Below are 13,907 nucleotides of genomic sequence, written 5' to 3' on the forward strand. Positions count from 1 at the left end.
CAGTGTGACAGGCACTGCAGCAGGGCAGGCCTCCAGCCCACTGCTATGGTTGAGACTATTTCCTAAAGTGGAAAAAGAGAGCGCAAGCCCCATGTGATGGTGGGGGTCCGTGAACAATCTAATTAGCGCGGCTTTCATGCATAACAGCATGCAGGATGGAAATCAATACAGTTGGCACCGCGTTCAGAGTCAGCAGCCGCCAAATATCACACGAAGGGGTCCGAATGGCAAAGCATCTCAACTGGGGTAAGATCCTATGACCTCCGTGCAGGCTTCAGGTTTGGGGCCATGATTGGCAAGGAGTTGCACGACCGATATATCTTATCGTCACTTGTCAGTGAAAGGTGCGTCGCCCGAATTGCGAATCGCACAGTCTGCGGGTGGAGCCACGAACACGTCTAGGGCATGGCGAATGGATGCCGAAGATATCTACAGCAGCAATTCGCTATCTCTGCTTGGTCTGTGGTTACAATGCATCGACGAACATGAGGTTGATATAGAAGAAGTGTGATAAGAAAATCAGCTGGGCTGTCCAAAGCACCACTTATGAAGTTGTAGAGAGGACATCAACTACATTATTCTCAGTGGAGAGTGAAAGGCTATAAAGACCTTGTCATAGCCTGTTTTCTGCGGTCGTGTAAAGAGAGCCGCGGACCTACGTCTTAGATTTTTATAGACTTTCGAAACGTCTAATACGACTTCTCTTCGCTTCCATTGACTTGAGAACGATGAACCATGCCATACATGCCGATACCGTTCCACATGCCGACCCGGCAGCTATGGCGGCCAAGGGCTTCGCGAAGGATGCAGCCTCGAACGAGTTTATCCACCGATTGAGCATATCCCATGGTACACTAGAGCCCTACGCGGACATTGACGACGCAATCCTGAGAGCCAATGGCCATGATCAAGTCTTGAAGCGCCAATTTAGCTGGGTTTCAGCTTTAGGCCTCTCTTTTTCTATCACCAACTCTTGGATCGGTTATCTTGTACGCCCATGTTCTCTTTGATCATCGCAAAAATGTGAAGCTTCTTATTTTGCGCTAACAGTTTCCATTGAAGAGCAATTTCGGTCAGAATCTCGTCTATGGTGGGCCGCAATCGTGTATATTCGGGCTCCTCGTCGCCTTTGCCGCTCAGCTTGTCATGACTCTTGGTCTGGGTGAGATAGCGTCTGCTTTCCCGGTCCGTCGTATCTGTCACATACCAAACCGTCTTCACTGTTAATGAAAGTGTAGTCAACCGGTGGCCAGTATCACTTCTGCTACATCTTATCATCTCCAAATACAAGACGATTCGCTGGATACCTGATAGGTTGGATGTCAATGCTGGCTTGGTGGATCGTTACGTAAGTAATTTTCTCTTTGGAGGTCAGTCGTGATATTTCGAAAGCTAACGTAAAGTGTCTTGAGATGTTCGGGAATATCCTTGTTCTCCATGACCTTAGCTGGTATGATCCAATTTTGGCATCCCGGTTTCGAAGGAACACAATGGCAGATCTACTTAATCTATGTGGGGACTGCTACCGTCACAGGTGCTTTCACCTCCCGAATTTCATATCTAATCCTTTGAAACTACATTTCTAACAATTCTTAGTACTTCCTGTGATTTCTGCCTCTCAAAAGATCACCTTCACAGTTCAGCTTTCGTTGTACAGTTCAGTTTTGGGCTTTCTGGTGCTTTTATTCGTAGCCATCGCTTTGCATAAACACAGCCAACCTGCATCTTTCCTGACTCAATCGGGTCTAGGATCAAGTGGATGGTCTGCAGGGATAGCGTGGACCTTGGGTATCGCGAATGCAATGTACGCCTTTGGGGGGACGGATGGTGGTAAGTCACCCACATGATGATATCTCGGAAAGGGAATCTTTCTAATACTTGGTAGTTATTCACATTAGCGAGGAAATGCCGCATCCCGGTCGCCGAGTCCCACAGGTCATGATGCTGACAATGATCATCGGTCTGGCCACAGCCTTCCCTCTGTTCTTGTCTCTCATGTTCTACATGGAAGACTTTTCGGCAGTTATTTCATCTCGTTTGCCTAGTTTGGAGTTGATAAACCAGGTGTTTGTACTCCTATCACGGTCGACACTGGCGACTTCAACTCTAATGCAGTCTCAGGACCGGCAACGACAAGGTCACTTTGTCTCTATTCGCTTATATCCTCTTCGTTTATCTGGGTGAGTGGTTCCGTGTCGGCAATAGCCCACCCGTCTCACTGATATCTGTCCCAGTATGTCTTCCATCACAATGGGTCACCAGTGGTCGTCTAGCCTGGGCATTTGCTCGCGATGTAGGTTATGCAACGCAGGAAGTCATCCCCTCTACGCACTGTTGCTGACTGATTCCAGAGAGGAGTACCCTTTTCGAGCTACTTCGCAAATGTTGATGGCAAACGACATCTACCCATTCGAACTACCGTCGCTTCCTACGTATTCTCCTGTCTCTACGGTCTTTTGTACTTGGCATCAACCTCTGCCTTTAATTCAATAGTGACCTCAGCAGTCCTTTTCTTGAATATCACTTATGCAGCTCCACAAGCCATCCTCCTCTTTCGGGGTCGACAAAGATGCTTGCCTCGTCGGTACTTAAACCTTGGCCGGGCTGGATATGTTTGCAACACATTTTCCATTTTGTGGACATTGGTATTGTTGGTCTTCATATGTATGCCACCTAGCCTCCCTGCGACACCTGCCAGCATGTATTATACTGCCGTCATTTTGGTTGGGCTCTTCTTCTTCGTTATCGTTTTCTTGTGGTACATGGACGGAAACAAAAGCTTTCGGGGGCCTGAGATCGATTGGGACATGATCAGATCATTGAACTCGGGTGGGGTTGAGGCCGCAAATGACACGAGGTGAACCAATCTGGAGAGGTGCCGGAAAGTCGTACCGTCACGCGCAAAACGGTGTCAGTGGTACGCAGAAAATGGTCGCTTCACAGGATAGAATTACAAATCCGAAAACACACACATAGCATTGTTTCGCGAAAGGGCCTGCTCATCACCTCGTCACACATCAAATGATACGAGACTTGAACATTTCCCGATCTGGAGATGTTCGAAACCCCTCACTCAATCCCCGCAACCCCGAGAATATTACCCTAGCTCGAGCATCCCATGACTCTAAGCCTTGGTCAAGTGCAATTTCTCCCAACTGGACCTAGTCCGACGTTGAACGGAAAGCTGTCCTCTACCATGGATTTCTCTTGGCGAAATTCGACACTGCACATGCGCAAAATGCTGGAGTCTTCTTGTGGGGCATAAATTTGGCTTGCAACATGCTCCCTTTCCATTGAGGTGGCCAACTGAGGAACGATGAGAAACTGTGCCCTCATGGGTGTAGGGGCTGGTGATACGGTTCCACGACTTGGGCATCCGGTGGCAGAGCCGTGGCATCGGCGCTCGTCCTTGTCTGTAACCCGCACCCTCATAAGTCTGAAGCGGACGTTCAATGAAACATGTCACAGGGAAGATATGATGCCTTCATCTTCAGCCACTCCTTGGGTATTATTATCTACTATGAACGAGAGTCTCTTCTATCAAGGTCGCTCATTCGTTCGCAATCTCTTCCTCCTCGTCCTCCCACTCACCAGCATCTTCCATCTTCTCATTGACTTGGTATTCCGAATCGCCCGCTAGGCCCTCACTGTCAAACTCGTCGTAGTCGTCCATATCCACATCACTTTCATCCCCAGCTGTGTCGCCACGCTCGGCCTTAGCCTTCCGCTTCTTCTCGACATTCTCTTTCTGTTGCTTCCGCCTGGCCTCCTTCTCCTGTTGCCTCTTCTCCCATCGCTTCTCCAGCTCCCGGATCTCTTCCTTTGTCTTGTGAACGTACTCGTGCCACATGACTTTGCCTGAGCATAAGCCTTCCTCGACCTTGGTCAAACGCAGACGCATGCGCGGACCAAGCTCAACCAGCTTGACGGCGCGCTTCTCGACACCCTCGGCATCGTCCGCAGCATCGCCTTCAACAGGGGCAGCGCTTTGTTTAGAAATCTTCTTAGCTGCCGGCTCCAGAACCTCGATCTCCGCGTCCGTGTCGATCTCGCTACCACTGGTAGCATCCGTCATGTATCCCTCTCCATCCTCACCACCAATCATGAAGTCGGCAATATCTTCAAGCTTGCCTAGGTTCGGTACGCCGCCCTTCTTGCCAACCTTCGAAGCCAGCAGCTTCTCTGCCCGATCGAGTCTTCTGAGAGGTCTCGAGATGCCTGTAGCTCGCGTTGTGATAGCGTAATGCCTAAAGTTGAGAATGAAAGACCCATCATTCTCAGGCGACAGCTCTCTGTTGAGGAGTAGGACTCGGCGGATGTTCTTGAGAGGAGTTTGGTTCGGGTTGATGGGCGGGAAAAGAGATTGGAAGACCGAGGTTGCGAGAGACTCGAGGTGCTTAGGGACCTTTGACTTTGCGTCGGAATCGGGGGAGTGAAAGTTGTTCATGACCAACTAAAAAGGGTCAGTCAGTGATTTTTGGGCTGTTCTTGCTGTGAACTACGTACCAAGGGCGGAGCAAGCTGCTCTTTCGCACTGCCTTTGGGCCTCCGTTGAGCCTTTTGAACATCCTTAGCCAAGGAATACTTGTCGACTCGGAAGTTGAATGTTGGGCCTCTCGGGGTTAGGGCGACTCTGAGATTGACGTTGCCAGCTGGTCATTGTTAGCAGCTGATCCAGCCGGGGGTGGTGACAGGGCTTCGAGTTGGGGACACAAACCTTCGGATCTAGAGAACAAAAGGAAATGGGACACGCCCAAGGGACCTGCCATAGTAACATAGTCCTTTAAGTGGTTCTATTGTCCAAATCAGTGTTTGCACAATGTGAAGCTGAGCGATGGACGTTGGCATACGGCTCTGCGTTCCTTCAGCCGAGAGGCAGTGTTTGGTTCGAGTACACGTCTGACATCCGTGGCAAGCTGCGAAACACTGCTGCCAACCTGACCTGCGCCGATACGGATGACCATTGACCTAGGCACCTTGGCATCGACGGGCTTCTGGGGGTTCGAAGCACCGACGTGCGTCCTCTTTTTTTGGCGAGGCTTCGCCATCGTGGGCGACTTGATGAGCGATTGAGTATTTTAAAAAGAAGGTTCGAATGATCGCGCGCAGTCTAATTGAGTGCGACGGGTCGAGATGGGAGCCTGGGGAGAAGCTGGGGCTCGGACGGAATCGCAGGAGGATCTTGTGATGGTCTTGAGATGGTGCTGGAGAAATGCGCCTGCAGGCGAACGCCCAGTTCTAAAATTTCTTGCCGCTTTCTTTTCTGCCCAATTCTGCATGCTTTGAGACCCATTCTAAAGCTCACCCTGTCCAATCGCTCTGTGTTTTATCACACCGCTTTCCCCAGCGTTGTCTTACCTAAGCCAGATTTTCGCGAGGCCGCGGGGCCGAGCTTTGCTGGATGTGAAGCTGTAACTTTTTTTTTTTTTTTTTCCTTGATTCTACACATCTTCTCTCCCGGGTCACTTTGCGCCAACTGCCACTACCAACCTAACACAACCTCCACGATGCCACCGAACAAACGAGTCAAGATTTTCCACGGGGGCCCTCCGCCCAAGGCCAACCGCCAGAAGGAGTCATCTCCCGACGAGTCTGTCGAGTCCACGTCCGAGCCGGAGCAGGAGCCGGAGGAAGATGTCACCGCCAACAAAGCTGAGAGCGCAAAGACCTTCAAGGACCTCGTGAGTTGGCCGTGCTTGCTGCTCGACTGAACACCGGTTAATCTAGAAATCTCCAGGGCATTGTCGATTCTCTTGTTGAAGCCTGCGACCGACTCGGCTACACAAATCCCACACCCATTCAGGCGCAATCGATCCCCCATGCGCTGCAGAATAGAGACGTCATTGGGTTGGCCGAGACTGGAAGTGGAAAGACAGCCGCTTTTGCGTGAGTTATACAGATTACCGCTCTGCAATGTCCTGCAGGCTCACAGCTTTCTCAACAGGCTGCCCATCATTCAAGCACTCCTCGATAAGCCCAGCCATCTGTTCGGTCTTGTCCTCGCGCCCACAAGAGAACTGGCAGGTAAGCGGCCGCTTGAGTCACCCTGCTAAAACTTTGAACATAAACTCTAATCAATCACCTGCACTCAACAGCCCAGATCGCCGCAAGTTTCGAAGCCCTAGGCTCGCTAGTGAACCTTCGAGTCGCAGTCATCGTCGGTGGGCTGGACATGGTCGCCCAGGCAATCGCCTTGGGCAAGAAGCCTCATATTGTAGTGGCTACACCTGGACGCTTGGTTGACCATCTCGAGAAGACAAAAGGATTCTCTTTGCGTTCGCTCAAGTACTTGGTCATGGACGAGGCAGACAGACTTTTGGATATGGATTTTGGACCCAGCATCGACAAGATCCTCAAGTTCATTCCCCGTGAACGTCGAACTTTCCTCTTCTCCGCCACCATGAGTTCCAAAATCGAGAGTCTTCAGCGAGCTAGTCTGCGCGACCCCGTGCGCATCAGCATCAGCTCCAGCAGCCACCAGACTGTGTCGACCCTCATCCAAAACTACATCTTTTGCCCCCACAACAAGAAAGACACATACCTCGTCTACTTGGTGAACGAGTATTCCGGGAAGAAGATAGTTCTGTTCACAAGAACAGTCACAGAGACACAAGTAAGTCATAGGCGGTTTTCTGGTTTGGGCCCATAAGAGCAAGAGCAAGAGCCTTGGAAACTCACATGTTCGCCTGATCACCGATGTCCACTAACACATTCTGTCTAGAGACTCGCCATCCTGCTCCGTACCTTGGGTTTCGGGGCTATCCCGATCCATGGACAGCTGAACCAGACGGCACGTTTGGGCGCGCTGAACAAATTCCGGGCAGGCTCTCGCGATATTCTCGTCGCCACTGACGTCGCGGCCCGAGGTCTCGACATCCCTCTAGTTGACGTTGTCATCAACTTTGATATTCCGTCCGACAGCAAGACATACGTCCACAGAGTAGGTCGTACGGCACGTGCGGGAAAATCCGGCAAGGCCATTACCATAATGACCCAGTACGATCTTGAGATTTACCTACGGATCGAGGCAGCCCTGGGCAAGAAATTGCCCGAATACCCTACCCAGAAGGACGAGGTGGATGTGTTCCAGACGAGAGTCGAGGAAGCTCAAAGAGTCGCCCGGATAGAAATGAAGAACATGATGGACGCCAAGGGCAAGCGGGGTACGGCCTTCAAGGGCGGCAAAGGTGGCAAGAGGCGTCACGACAACATGGACGCCGAGGAGGGATGAGACAGACTCGTTGCTAGAAGGCGAGAGACTTCGCGGTTTATGTACCATGAGATAATTAATGATATTCACTTTCAAAATGTTGACGAGTTCTTCGGGAAACCATGGAGAGCTGGCTGGGAAGAGTGTAGGTGGGCAGACTGATTATCAGTATGACAGCCTCGAGAAATATTTCTGATGCCGATGATGCCCTCATCAGGTTCCCAGCAAATGCACAGCTTAGCTTCGTGTAGAGAGAGTATAGGGTGTACGAATGAGGTCCCCAACGTCACGGCCCAACAAGCGATTTGCCTCCCGAGTATCGCTGTGTGGATACATGACGGTCGCAAGCTTCAGCATGCACTGCTTCGCTGAAATGAAGACTGTCATGACATTCGCATGGGTTAAATTATGAACCATGTTTCATGGTCGCTTGAAGTGCTGGAATCAAGAAAGCATGGAAGTAAGAGAAAGCACGTGGAGGATCCTCACAATAAATGGCCCTACTTGTTGGAAGTAATGTTAAATACACTTGGGCAAGCGCACTATTCCACCTAACTTGAGATGGCACCTACAATTCTAACAGACCTTGTTAGAGTTTTTCAGCTCTCAATCCGTCAAATCGTCATTGCTGCAGAGACGCAGGTGATTCGACCCTGCCATCGCAACTACGCAGACTGTCTCATTCGGACGCGAAAGCTCGGAGGAACCATTCGTTCAGGTCCAAAAAGGCAAAAGGTGCGCCGGCTTACACGACCACAACGCCCAGCCACTCTCAGCTCGCCTCAACTGCCCGAACCCAAAGCGCAATTGAGCCAGAATGTCCAGTGCCGGCGCTGGCGTCACCTAGCGCCGTCCAATGAGAGCCATTTGCGCTCCTCACTCATGTTCGAGTAGTCACATCGGCAGGAACCTTGCATGAGGGGTTAAGTGGTGATCAGCGGGGTGTTCAGGGGATTGGGACACAATCCGGGGTAAAGCCCCTGCTTCTCCTCGGCTTGGATTGTCAGGATCCCCTGTAGAACAGCATGTGTTTGCGATGATTTGTGTGTTGTTTCTCTCCATGTTGGTGAGTTGCGCCAACTTCTCGGCCGAGGACATGTGAAGTGCTGCTCAACTGCCCGGAATTGCATCCGCGCGATCACACCTCGTCTCCGGCTAGGCAGAGCTATCGTGTCACTCCTCCTTGATGTGGATTGCGGGGAAAGACGACATCGATGGCAGGTCGCGAGGCGATGAGCAGCTTTGATAGGCGGAGGAATAGCTCGATTAACATGGCGGTCGACCGACGATGCCCTCCAGATGACGATGGTTTTCAGCTGGGATCACTGAAGTGGGAGTATAAAAGGGCCTGTTTGGAACTGACAACAATCCTGAAAAGAGCCGTACCCATGATCCTCCTCATCTCCAGCCTTGAATCGTCAAGCTAGCACACCGTTTTCCCATAGCCTCTATCCGTCGGCAACTGTCGCCAACATGCTTCTCAAGTTCTCGCTCCTCGGCCTCTTCGCCACCTCCGTCATTGCCGATGGCGCTGCCATCGTGGCCGCCATGGACGAGATCGCCACGCAGAACACGGAGCTGGGCGATACCGTTGCGTCTTGGGACGGCGGCCTGTTCGGCACCCTCCCCATCATCATCGACTCCACCAAGCTGCTCATCAAGATTAACGAGGCCACCAAGGTCGCCGAGGACTCGGAGCCTCTGAACGCCATTGAGGCCATCACCGTCGCGCAGTCGACGCAGAAACTTGCGGGCGGTGTCGAGACCACTCTCGGAAACGTTGTCGACGCGAAGCCCAAGTTCGACAAGCTCCTCCTGAGCCCCATCATTCTCCTTAACCTCAAGCAGGAGAAGAGTGCGACCGATAAGTTTAGCGCTGCTGTCGTTGAGAAGGTGCCCGAGGCACTACAGGGTGCAGCGAAAACCTTGGTTGCGCAGATCGAGACGGCATTTAACAATGCCATTGACACGTACAGCTAAAGGGCTTCCGAGCCTTGGAGCTCGATGGGTCTGCTATGAAAGTGATGAGGACGTTGTTCAGGCGCCTCCTCATATGACAAGCGCGGGGACGGGTGGAACGCGCAGTTAGCTTCCAGGTTTTTTCTCTTCTTGTACATAAGTCAGACTTCAGGGTGAGGAAACCATTCATGACGTTCCCATTCGATTGAATTGACTTGTGCCGCTGCTGCAGACCAGGTGCATGATGCGGAACGGCCCTAGGAAAGCCAAAGAGCAGTACGCGTGGTCAAACTTGGCGTAAGAAATAAAGCACATCCGCAGACAGAAGTATTGAATATCATAATTTTCATTGATAACTATAGGAGACGTCAACATCGTCAAGCGCTGTATGCGTTCACGCCTCGCGGAGGAATTCCTTCAGCTCCACCAAGACATAGTGCAAGTCCAGGTCTAACGTGATTCGCTGCATGTGAGCCAGGCATTGGCACCTTCGCCAAGTAACTTTTATCTACCGTCTTTTCGTCTGACGGGCCGCTTTTTTTTCAGAGATAGAACCACAAGAAAACAGAGAAAGAAACAGGGTGCAAAGTATATGAGGCCAGGGATGGCAAGTGCCCGTCACTTTGGAGGACTATCATGCCACGCCATCCTCAACCGTTATATTTCAGGGAGGTCGAGTACCGAAGCATCGTACTAGATGCTGAGTAGGTTGACGTCCGAGATGCTGCGCTGGCGTTTGTGGGCCATGGGGACCTCACTGGACGCCTTGCGCTTCTGGGACATGGATTCGAGGGGGCTGCGCGCGAGATCGCGCATCTGCTTCTTGGAACGCCGCAGAGGAGTTAGGGGGACGGCCGCCGTTTCGAAACGGTCGGATTTCAGTCCGCGGAGAGCGGTGTAGTTGTAAGGGCTGCTGAGGGCGAGGGAGTCTTGGGTAGCCTTGTCGCTCAGGATAAGTCGTTGGTTGATCTGGTCACGACGGAAGGCTCCGACGTTGTTCGCATTGATATGTGAATGGAGGTCGATGTCGCTTGAGCTGCGCGGGCGGCCAGGAGTGGTGTTCATGGCATCGCCGTCCCATTGTTTCTCGTCCTCGCCGTCAAGAGACCTCGTATCGTCGAATTCGATAAAGTCGTTGATGTCGAGGCTTCGTTCAATCTCATCCTCATCCTCCTCAATCTCCACTGAGGAGCTCTCATCGGCCGTGTTCGGCTCAGACTGGAAGGGGAAGAAAGCCTCGGCGGGTCCCATGGCTTGAGTATTGAGGTAGTCACCGAATGTATTGGAAGAGAACATGGCGCTCATCATGATCTGAGCCGAGTTGCTGAGCATGGGCGAGTTCTGGTTCTCGTCAATGGGGGCAAGGTACGAGAAGTTGAACTGCTCCGGAGACAAGTCAAGGTGACGGCGGCGATGAGGGGTAAAGATCATCATCTTTCTAGAGATGGGGTTCACAACGGCGATAGGCTTGCGCTCAGAGCTGTCGAGGTTGAAGCGGCCAACGCGAGGTTGTCCTCGCTCGCCCTTGACCGGGTGATCCGTGTCGGAGTCATCCCACTGGTCGGCGCATTGCTCGGGACGCTTAATCTTGCGGCGCACGACAGGTTCAGGCTCATCTTCTTCGGTGGTGTCACCATCAGCTGGACAAGCACGTCAGCAATCACGTTTTCGAATCGCAATCTGCATCACGAGACACAAACTCACTCTCGTAGCCGTCCAGCTCTTGAGTTTCCTCGTAAGCTGCGACTGGAGTGGGCATTTCGGAGACGTCGCCCGCGGTCATGGGGGTAGCAATAGCGGTGTCGTCGTCGCCAAGTTCCTGAATGACAGCCTCGATCTCCGAATCTGCGTCAGGGGCGTAGTCATAGGCTCCATGGTAGTCGCCATGGTAATCCCAGAAAGAATTGGAATTCTCGGACTCGTCATTTTCATCATCATTCTCGATCTCGCGGCGGAAGGCCGGATCGAGTGAACTCTGATCCACAAAGATGTCGGGAAAGAAATCGGCATGGTCATCCTCGGTGTCGGTAGAGTCGGAATCACTCGAGGGAACGTCGAAACGAACATGGCGCTCTACTGGCTCAGACCGGTGATGTTGGTGGTCGGAAGCGGCACTCTCCTCGACATCAGACATGATGCCGTCCCAACTGGCACTGTCCTCGACGTCGGCAGCGCCCTCTTCCTCGTCATCATCTTCTTCTTGATCATCGTTGTCATCGTCTTCGTCTTCATCGTCCTCTTCTTGGACAATGGGCGGCCGAGGAGAGCTTGAGATGCTTGGGGGCAGCACCTCGTGGAGGATATGCTCCTCCTCGGCCGCAACGACATCCTCATCGTCGTCATCGGAGGAGTCGCTGATATCTTCAACCGCGGAATAGCCGTCGTCGTCGGAAAGGTTGAAAGACGAGGAGGAGGTGACTGAATCGCGACGCTTTGCGGCCTTGCGAGAAGCCGCAGACGACTTGTTGCGAACGTTGCGGGACATGGCGGTGATTATGCAGGGGGTGAAACCCAAGACGGTGGTATTGGGAATGTGGGGTGAAGTCTGGAGTAGCGGCGGTGAGGGTGCCGTTGGAATATCAAGCTGGTGATAATGGTGGTTGAGTTAGACTAGAGATAGTCTTTCGCCTGGTGTAGTGGTATGTTGATACCGATTTTCGTAATTATAGAGAAGGGGAGGAGAGACAGGCGGTAGGTCGCGATGCCGGCAGGAAGGGGTTAATAGAGAGTAGTAGTGTTCTTCGTAGCGGATGGGCGTAGTGTAGCCGAGTGAATGTCGGGCAAAAGTAGTCGATTGGGATTGAAATCAGATGCAGACTTCCGTCAATGGGCCAGAACCGTTCCCTCGGGAGGGCTCTGGACAGTGAAAGCCTGGGGGATCACTTCGTCGAAAGCAGAGAGGATTGAATGTCTCGATGGGCTGCTGGACTGCAGAGGCGCCTCGATCAGGCACCCCCGCAGTGGGCGTTTACAGCTCAGCGAAAGCGGGCGACATGATCTCGACGAAGTTTGGTAAGGGTATCTGACTGTTCTGTTCGAATATTCTGTGGCTAGGACGACTTCGTTGTCTGGTGGTTTGGGGTTGAATTGGTGGTTGAAGAAGGGGGAAAAAAAAGAGAAGGACCGGGAGGAGGGAGGTAAGGTACAACTGGATTCCGAAAATAATGTATGGCTGCCGGGGTCTCCACAGCCAATCGAACTTTTTTTTTTCCCCCCTCGAAATCGCCCAAACTTTTTTTTTTTTTTTTTGGCCCGTACCGGGTCCTGGTTCAGTGGGGTCGCTAAAGTCTGGGAATCTGGCATCGTCTGGCTCGCTTAAAGTGGGTATTGAAGCCCGCGCTAGGCCAGATTGGGGACACCGTCACCGCCTTTTTGCGCCTGTTCACCCCTGGCGGCCCCTACAGGTGGCCTGCAGACGCTGGAAAAATACGCTGGAGAAGCACCGTCATTAGTGGATTGGTGCCGTAATGTGTGGAGGAAACCCCTGTGCCTGGCTACAAGACCCCCCTCACCTCACAGTCACAGGCCTCTGCTGGACCATCGACCTCATCAAGCCAATTCTGCCCCTCCCCTCTGGCTGCAATGTCCAGTGTCACCTCGCTCACCTTCCCTCCAGCGCATCTTCTCCCGTCCATTTCGCCAGATTTCCCCCTCCTCGCTGTCGTCACCCGTCGACCTGGTCTGGATCGAAATGGAACCGGGCTGATCATGCCTACATTGCGTGAGATTTAATATCTGGGATTGCGTGTGACCCGCTGAGAACCTTTTGCATGGCTGAAGATCTCTACGTATGCGATATCTTCAATCACATCTTGAGGTACCTATGCAAGCATAGCAGACGACGCTCTACAACAGATGTGGGAGATGCCATGCCTCGTTCACCGTTTCGTCAGCTTGGCGCCTAGCAAATGCAGCGGCAGCAGAGGAGCCATCGAGAGAGGCGCAGCTGATGGCCGGTGCTGGGCTCTTGGTGCAGCATTGTGGACCATACGGCGCCAAAGCCTCACATTCCATGGCTTCCCAAATGTTCTTCATGGGCAAGACATCTCCATTCCTCACTTGCATTGGACTGCTGTGACGAGCGGTGCCTCCACAACGTCCACGTCTCCATTGTGATCCACTGCTTGCCTGCACATGGGACGCTACGAATACTTGCGGCGAAGTACGGAGCTTCGATATGCAAAATAGGTAGGCGGTCTCCTGATTCGCCTCGGCTTGGCACATCGAGGGGCATCCAGTAGCTCCTGGAAAAGTCGAGCGAGGGGCAGAGTCGAGTCGAGGGGACATCGAGGGGCAAGACGAGAATGGCCAGCTCATCATCCTGTGTCCGCCTGCTGTTGCAGACGAGCACTTACTACCGCGCCGTACTGCGCAAGCATTCAGTACATCCTCTGCACAAGCCGTAATTTCTTTCGTCCGATCCAAGTTATTTGGTTTGTCTGCGTCTGAATGTTGAGTCACCTCTAGCGGCAAATTGAGCTTATGCTCAACTGCTTCAGAGTTCCAAGCTGGCGCACATTCATCTACGCTATCTGCAGGACCGGACCATTACTTCCACTAGATGAGCATGAGCCAGAGAGGCAAGGAGAGAGGGGAGGTAGAAAGAGACAAAAGAAGGGGGAAAAAATTGAGAGCTCTTGCGGGGCCCGGTGCAAGCTTCCCGCTTCCTCAGATGCTCGGTGCTGTCCGATGTCGTTTGCAAGAAAAGGGTCCATCGAAGGCAGTCTAAATTTTCGGC

General features: G+C 52.4%; 5 protein-coding genes across 5 annotated transcripts; 3 read left to right on the forward strand and 2 right to left on the reverse strand.

The window, feature by feature from the left end:
• Positions 1–728: 728 nt before the first annotated feature.
• HNM1-8 (Choline transport protein) lies at positions 729–2,341 on the forward strand (the record flags this gene model as incomplete). Its single annotated transcript, XM_066153536.1, has 6 exons — positions 729–989; positions 1,063–1,162; positions 1,750–1,830; positions 1,886–2,066; positions 2,122–2,180; positions 2,235–2,341. 6 exons carry the CDS (start codon positions 729–731, stop codon positions 2,339–2,341), a joined length of 789 nt encoding a protein of 262 aa, XP_066006906.1.
• Positions 2,342–3,550: 1,209 nt separating this feature from the next.
• On the reverse strand, positions 3,551–5,048 carry CGGC5_v016530 (Brix domain-containing protein; the record flags this gene model as incomplete). Its single annotated transcript, XM_032037099.1, has 4 exons — positions 3,551–4,453; positions 4,507–4,652; positions 4,718–4,793; positions 4,851–5,048. 4 exons carry the CDS (start codon positions 5,046–5,048, stop codon positions 3,551–3,553), a joined length of 1,323 nt encoding a protein of 440 aa, XP_031884022.1.
• A 459-nt stretch (positions 5,049–5,507) lies between these two features.
• Positions 5,508–7,231, forward strand: RRP3 (ATP-dependent rRNA helicase RRP3; the record flags this gene model as incomplete). The annotated part of the gene is made up of 5 exons (XM_032037100.1): positions 5,508–5,681; positions 5,738–5,886; positions 5,945–6,024; positions 6,096–6,613; positions 6,722–7,231. 5 exons carry the CDS (start codon positions 5,508–5,510, stop codon positions 7,229–7,231), a joined length of 1,431 nt encoding a protein of 476 aa, XP_031884021.1.
• A 1,452-nt stretch (positions 7,232–8,683) lies between these two features.
• Positions 8,684–9,190, forward strand: MP1-0 (Cell wall mannoprotein 1; the record flags this gene model as incomplete). Its single annotated transcript, XM_032037101.1, has 1 exon — positions 8,684–9,190. The coding sequence occupies one exon, from the start codon at positions 8,684–8,686 to the stop codon at positions 9,188–9,190; it is 507 nt and encodes a 168-aa protein (XP_031884024.1).
• Positions 9,191–9,862: 672 nt separating this feature from the next.
• Positions 9,863–11,654, reverse strand: CGGC5_v016533 (uncharacterized protein; the record flags this gene model as incomplete). The annotated part of the gene is made up of 2 exons (XM_032037102.1): positions 9,863–10,809; positions 10,874–11,654. The coding sequence occupies 2 exons, from the start codon at positions 11,652–11,654 to the stop codon at positions 9,863–9,865; spliced, it is 1,728 nt and encodes a 575-aa protein (XP_031883820.1).
• Between the last annotated feature and the right edge of the window lie 2,253 nt (positions 11,655–13,907).

This window comes from Colletotrichum fructicola (assembly GCF_000319635.2).
Source record: "Colletotrichum fructicola Nara gc5 chromosome Unknown KSG_Nara_v1_contig11, whole genome shotgun sequence".
In the NCBI taxonomy this organism is placed as follows: domain Eukaryota; kingdom Fungi; phylum Ascomycota; class Sordariomycetes; order Glomerellales; family Glomerellaceae; genus Colletotrichum; species Colletotrichum fructicola.